At 43.0% G+C, this 7,329-nt stretch overlaps 1 protein-coding gene across 1 annotated transcript; it reads left to right on the top strand.

Moving 5' to 3' along the window:
- Window positions 1–1,350: 1,350 nt before the first annotated feature.
- errfi1a (ERBB receptor feedback inhibitor 1a) lies at window positions 1,351–6,388 on the top strand. Its single transcript, XM_083938524.1, has 4 exons — window positions 1,351–1,485; window positions 4,243–4,448; window positions 4,529–4,614; window positions 4,838–6,388. Exons 2-4 carry the CDS (start codon window positions 4,297–4,299, stop codon window positions 5,956–5,958), a joined length of 1,359 nt encoding a protein of 452 aa, XP_083794650.1. The 5' UTR covers window positions 1,351–1,485; window positions 4,243–4,296; the 3' UTR covers window positions 5,959–6,388.
- Window positions 6,389–7,329: the final 941 nt, after the last annotated feature.

Below are 7,329 nucleotides of genomic sequence, written 5' to 3'. Positions count from 1 at the left end.
AAATGTACATTTATCGTTATAGGTGAGTATTTCCTGGACCATCTGTCACATCAAACTAATCCATGATATGATGCTCATATCATTCACGTTCACACACAGATCTCACATTGGAAGCGGCTCTTCCTCTGCTGGCCACAACTGGCCCAGGGAATCCCAAAAATGTGCCTGGAATTATAAAGGGGGATTAGCAGTTGCCTGGTCAAAAATGTAATGATAAGCCTTTTGGTTTTTGGGGGGCCCCGTAACCAAGTTGTAAAGGATTTAGAAACTCAGGCACAAGAACACTCTGTTCTCTCTCTGCATACACCTCTGCTTTCTGTCACTATTGATTCAACACACAAGTTGTTTGTAGCCATTGTATAGCTGTGTTTGGTTAGTGTGCATGTCAGTGTTGGGTTTGTATAGCCTAGGTGACAGAGTTAATACAACGCCACTTACGATCTAAGTAGGTTAAGTGAATGGAAATAGAGGGTGTGAGGGATGGTACATCTAAGACTATTCACATATTACCCTAATCTGAAACAAAGAATAATAAATTCATATCAGCCGTGTAGCACACTGTCAGTGAACATTATTTCAGGTAAACAGAGAACAGGTCCAGCTGAAACAAAATGCCCAGCGTGATCTGATAAGAGAACAGCTACACAACCTGGACTCATTCAGCTAGCAGCTGTGCAGATAAGACTGTTTCTGTCTGTGTTTCTTTTCTGCGTTATCTACTGGAGCCATCCCCATTACTGCTGCAGTTTACTTTTCACTGCAGTATGTATGCTTGCTGTTCATGAAACCCACACCTGAGACACGTTCTAAGTAAATGATATATATGTATACTGTATATCATAAAAAAACGCTTAAAGGCTAAACCTTCAGGATGATGCTTCACCTAATCATCATTACTTTACTGCTGCAAAATACATCAATCCAATGCATTAGCCAATCCCCATTGAGCTTTAATATATTCACAGAGCAGCTGCATGTCTAATTGTTGAGGTGTTTACTGTATCCTGCATGTCCCCCCCGCCCCCCATCCCACTGGACCAGTTTATCAGCTGACTGCATCCTTGTGTTCACACCTGCTGCGTCCTCCTCTAAGGTTAAAAGCAGACTTTGATCACATCAAGTTAACTTTAACGCTTAAATTAGACCTGTATATATGTTCAAGGGTGATTCTGCATATGCACTCAGCCTGTCCTGCTGCACGCAGGCAGCACTGCAGAGAGTCTTGGTGAAAATGAAGACTGCGCCTTTAAGGGCAAGTGTGCAAGGCGGAGCCAGTGCGTCTCTCGTGTGGTGGAGCTTATAAGACATTACACTACAATAGTAGACTTATCTAAAAGTGTCACAGTATAGCCGGAGCGCCACCTATTCGCTGGCTTCCTGTCCCATTAAAAGATCACAGACTCACATCAAAATCGAGGAGCTATATTTCCTCCAAAAAAGGAGTCCATAGGAGTGAGTCTGGAGGAGAACTGCATAGTTATTTAGGTGAGTTCAGAAAGTGATTTGAAATGTCTGCTGTCGGCTGCTTTGAGAGCCTATGTCTTGTCTATTGTTTTGTATGTTGGTGCCAGCACGTCAGACATACACCACTGATTGATGCAACTTCAGCTCCTGTTACTTGTATTTATTTTTTCTTTTGTATTTTTTATATAAGCTAGTTTGTGGAGCAACTCGCCTTTAAGCCGATATTAGGAGGATTTAAATGTTCTGACAAAAAATAGAAGTAGGGAACACAATTGTCACCTAGTACTATGTCTATCTGTTATGATAAATACAAACTTTGTGATCCTTATATAACTTCTTGTCTTATTGCAAACCTATAATCTGGTTGGATTAATTTGTGTGGTCTACAATTAGACCTATGTATTGGTATATTTTCTGCTTTAACTGAAGGGAAATTATCCATTCTGTAGCCTATCATCATTACCTGGCCTTGCCAGATAGCTGACTTGTGTCGTGTGTTGTGGTGTGAGTCACCTGCCTGCTAGAGGGCTTTTAACCATTATTATCTCAATCCGGTAAAGTGAGGGGGTGTGCGCGCTGTTTGCTTGCCGCACAGGTAGAGCGGGTATGGTTGCTCGGAAACCGCTGCAGGGGTGTCATGAGCGGGGTGTGAACTCCTCCTTTTAAGGTGTGTGTGTGTGTGTGTGTGTGTGTGTGTGTGTGTGTGTGTGTGTGTGTGTGTGTGTGTGTGTGTGTGTGTGTGTGTGTGTGTGTGTGTGTGTGTGTGTGTGTGTGTGTGTGTGTGTGTGTGTGTGTGTGTGTGTGTGTGTGTGTGTGTGTGTGTGTGTGTGTGTGTGTGTGACCGTGTGTGTGACCGTGTGTGAGAGACTATATGATCCTGAATCAAAAGCAAGCTATCTCCTGATGTTTTATATCACTGCAAACCACACCAGGCCTCGTCCTTTCCAGCACCCATGGGCCTTGTGTTGTCTTCACACTGAGCCTGTCCACCTATTGTATAAACAGAAAGGCCACATGTGACCATATTTAGACTCACTGGCCAAATGATCGGCATTAAGTGAGTTAAAAAATCCCTTCTTAAGAGGGTTAAAGATCTGCAAGACTACACATCATTTGTTTAATCCTGCTGCCTGTAAATGCTCCTATGGTTAACTGCCAGGATGAACTGTCTTTGCACCTGTTGCAAAAGGAAGCACAAGCCCCCTGGGTTCATTATCGAGGATCATGTTGCTTCCCTTCCCCGCCGAACCGAATCGACGGCCCTGGGCATGGGGAGTGCATGCCTTGTTGGGCAGTTTGGCTCATGCAAATGCCCCAGGCTTCCTGTTGTTTTAGAGCTTTGTTTCTCAGCAGCTGTCAGGGCAGCACATAAATATGGCTCATAGGAGACCAGGAACAAGAGGGCCGTGTTCTTCTCAGTCATCACTCCAACATTATAAGGAGGACAGTGTTTCTCTCATTTGTGGTCTCCAGAAGCAATGACCACTAGGCTGATGGATGCACCTGTTTTGCTGCATTCTGAAAAAAAAGACTTCTGATAGGGTGCTGGAGTCATTAGAAGATTTGCTGCAACAATGCATGGCTGGTGTCAGTGAACTCAGACATGGTGTACAACAGAGACACCTATAGTTACCCATGATACGCTTGCTTGAAAACATCAAGGCTCTGCATGCTTCAACATAATTTATTAATTGATGTCTCCAGAGATTGTGACATAACTGAACAGGTTAATCCAGTGGGAGGCAAAAAAAAAGGATCTAATTTTGCATCAAGTGTATTGCTGACCCAAGAAATATCGATACGCTGCTGGGATTCCTCCCCTCTGAATATTGTACACATTATTTACTCAGCCCTGACACGAACATTCAGGTCATTTGACTTTAAGAAGTTCTTGCAACATCAGGTATATCTCTGGTAACTAGAGGAGCCCCTTCCTCTGCTGTTCACGACAAGCGAGATTGCAGCACAGGGGCACAGCACAGTCAAGTTTAAAATAAACTGTAAACGTATAAAGAGTTTGGGCACAGTCTGTAGACACAGAAGTCTGAAAGTTGGTTAATGAGTTTAGTGATTGCTATGTTGAGTTTAGGCTTATATAGAGCTATTGCTGAAATCTAAAGATCATTCAGTGAGCTGGTGAAAATTACAATTGTATTGCATTTGTTTATCAATGTTTTAGGTGCACTGTCAAATAAATCAAAACTGAAGCACCAATTGCTCGCACCGTTTTCCACTTTATAAAACTTTAACTTTCATCTACTCTAGGCCAGAATTTGAATAAAGTAGAATTGAAGAACAAGCATAAAAACAATCTGCGCATTATAGCAACATTTCCACATCAAGATCTTTGTTAGTTTTGTTGGTCTATCTACTGCTTTTCTGCCGTCTTTGTAAAATACTTATATATAATTATATATATACATTATATATAAGAGAGCGCCCTGTCCTCACATTTGTTGGAACAAAAGTAACCTAAAATCTTGTAAAACTGAGCTTTTTTCATTCCTCTGTCATAGGTGATTGTCTTGTCTTGGAAAAGATTCACAAGCACAAGGCTGGCCATATCTAAATATTTGGTTTGGTGGGCAGCAGAAAGGGGGACATTTGATGTGTTCTAATATCAGGACTTTCTTTCTTTTTTGGCTTCAGTAGAGGATGTGGGCCCTGCTTTCAGAGAGTGTTTGTCAGTGTTCTACCACATGTTCTGTTTCTCTTCATCTGTTTTACTTTCAACCTCCTTTCACCGCCATTCACGGCTATGTCTTGGCTGTGTTACAGGTACACCAGAAGCAGGGGCAGCCAGCCGGGCAATCTGAGTGTTTCCTGACTTTGATGCGACCCAAGTGTGCCTGGAGCATGTCCACAGTGGGCTTGACTGCCCAGGTGATCTCTTTTCCCATAGAAAACCCCTTTCTGAGGGGCAGCTTCTGTCACATTATGGCTGGATCCAAACCCTCCTGGAGCTATCGCCATGAGCTGGACAAGTGAGTGTTCAGGTCAGTAACAGTCAGAAATGTTACTATTTAAACTGGTACTGATCTCAATTTTCTTTTTTTTTTAACAGCTACTTCAGTATGGACACTACACACTCAGATCATAGCTCTCGTGCCCAGCATAAAGGGCCACCTCCACCGTCTCTAAGTCATGAAAGTAAGTGCATGAATCTGTCATCTGCACAGTGTAGTGTCTGAAATTCACAAATGCTGCATTGGATGTGTTCCTTTGAATCATCTGCTACATATTGGATTCAGTAAGTGGTTTTCCAGAAATGCAGAGAAAGCTAGTAGTCCATAGTAGTAGTAAATTGTGATTTACTAGTGTGTCATTAATGTGATGTTTTATTTTTATTTTTTTCATTTTTCCTCTCTGACAGGACATAAACACAGTCCCAGCTCACATAGATTACCTCCAAAGAAATCCCGGCCCTCCCATCTCTTCCTGTCCTGCAGTGCTGAACCATCCACCCCAAGTCCTGCTGATGACGACCAGGTGGTCCCTTCATTCCAGAGGCTTTCGGTGTATGAGTGCAGCAGTCCCCCACAGACGCCAGGCAGATGCTCCAGGCCTCTGCCCCCCATCCCTCCACACACAGACATCTCCCCTGAGCAGGCTATGGACAGTGAGGTAGAATTTTTCACGAGTACGGACGACAGCCGCTGCCTGGTGTCTGATCAGTGTGTCAAATCGTCTCCTTTTCGATATGGAGTCCCTAGTCGAAGGAGCTTCAGGGACTGTGGCCAGATTAACTATGCTTACTATGACGGGCCATCATTAGGACCGCAAAGCCCGAGGCATCCCCAGCAGCAGCATCACACACATCCCCCGCAGGAAGTGCGGGAACAGTTTGAGCAGCAGCGACAGGACCCCCCACCTGACCCAGCGGTCTGTCAGAGACAGCAGGACAAAGCTCAGAGGAGACTGCGACGCTCACACTCTGGCCCAGCTGGCTCCTTTAACAAGCCCTCGCTGTTGCGGCTCACGTGCCACAAACGGCACACCCAAAGTATGGATAAGCCTGAAGTGCCACCCCCTATCCCTCCACGAATAAACAAGACTGGAGACTACCGCCGCTGGTCAGCAGAGGTCTCATCTGGGGCGTACAGCGATGAGGACAAACCACCCAAGGTGCCCCCAAGGGAACCTTTTTCCAGAGGCAGCTCCCGCACCCCCAGCCCAAAGAGCCTCCCAACATACATTAATGGAGTGATGCCTCCAACCCAGAGCTTTGCACCGGATCCTAAGTATGTGAGCTGTCGGGGTTTACAGAGACAGAACAGTGAGGGCTCCCCATGCATCCTCCCTGTTATGGAAAACGGCAAGAAGGCCAGCACCACACATTATTATCTCCTGCCTCAGCGGCCCGCTTTCATGGACTCACATTGTGTAGGGAGATTTCTTAGGAGCATGGACAGCTCTGCAGCTGACAATACAAATGTATCAGACTCAGACTGGGACTGTCACACCAGGAGGAAAGCACATGTGGATTTAGTTTGAAAAGTTGTAGGGGAAGTAGCAGAGAACTCTACTGTACATGAGCAAAAACTACTTGAAAAAATGGTGAAACTGGACACTCACAACCCCCAAACTGCTGCTTTTACTAATTTTTTTCTCTCGTTTGAACTTACTATGTATTCTTAACACATGTGTGTGTGCACTGTATTCAGTTACTGGTAATGTTGGAATAGCTATCACAACCGAGATACTTGTACTACTATGTAAAAACTGTATCTCTGACTATAGATTGTGGGCAAAATTCAACATTGTAGAGCTTATTTTTGATATGATTTTTAATTCATGACTTTCAATATCATGCTGTTATTGCTGTTGATTTGGTACAGTCAAAAGGTACAAGCGGGCCTTGAACCTCATGTGCTTAGTGTTTTCTGTGCCTGGAAGGTCGAGGATGTTTTGTGAGATACATTGAAGCTGCTTTCGTATTTCACAAGGGACAAAAGGTCAGTAACGTAACCATGTATCGCTATATATATATATATATATATATATATATATATATATATATGGCCATTTAATTAATTAAACGAAATGAAGGAATCTAGCACACAAATCTCTTTTCTGTATGTAACTATATATCAATACTGATATGGTTTCCATGCCTTGATGAAGTTTCAGTCTTACTCAGGCCAATATATATATATATATGTAAATTTATTTTTACCACATGGTACATTTTGTACTTAGATGTGGGTACATTACTGGTAGCTACGCATGTTTCCATTGGAATGTCTAGTGCAGCTTATATGGTGTAGTTGTCTGTAGGTTAGTGTGTATGTGTGTGTGTGTGCGTGTATATATATGTGCATGGACGTGTTTGTGCATACGTGCATGTAAACAGTAGTTGGAAAAGTGTTCTGGTGAGACTTTATAAAAACTGTCAACTATACTTGTTACTGCGCACTGCTTATTTGCAGCGCCTGCTTTTGAGTACAACCCTCTAAAAAGTGATTGCTTTCTTTCAGTGTCCAGGTCTGTTTTGTTGCACAGAAATTGGCCTGTTGAACGTTAAGTGAAAGTATGTTATTCTTACTGATATTCCATCAAACAGTTGGAGGAACTATTTTTTTTTTTTTTGCTGTGAGTCATTGCTTGGAATGAATTTGCCTCAAGTACTACCTCCCTTTTGATATTAATCCTATATTTCACGTGTTCCCCATTAATAAAGGCACAATCTGACATTATAATCAACAAAATAAGAGGTGACCAGCTTCATATGTGACCTGACACAAAGTTTTACTTCAGTTACACTTCAGTAACACAAAGTCATTTGTAACCGGATATCCTTAAATAGAGACTATAGATCACAGAGATGTTCGGCTAACCTGTTAATACGGACGCATTACAAAGACA

The sequence above is a fragment of the Echiichthys vipera genome (genome assembly GCF_963691815.1).
Source record: "Echiichthys vipera genome assembly, chromosome: X".
NCBI classification, from domain to species: Eukaryota; Metazoa; Chordata; class Actinopteri; order Perciformes; family Trachinidae; genus Echiichthys; species Echiichthys vipera.
Note: the sequence above shows the minus strand (reverse complement) of the source record. Positions and strands in the feature narration are given on the sequence as shown.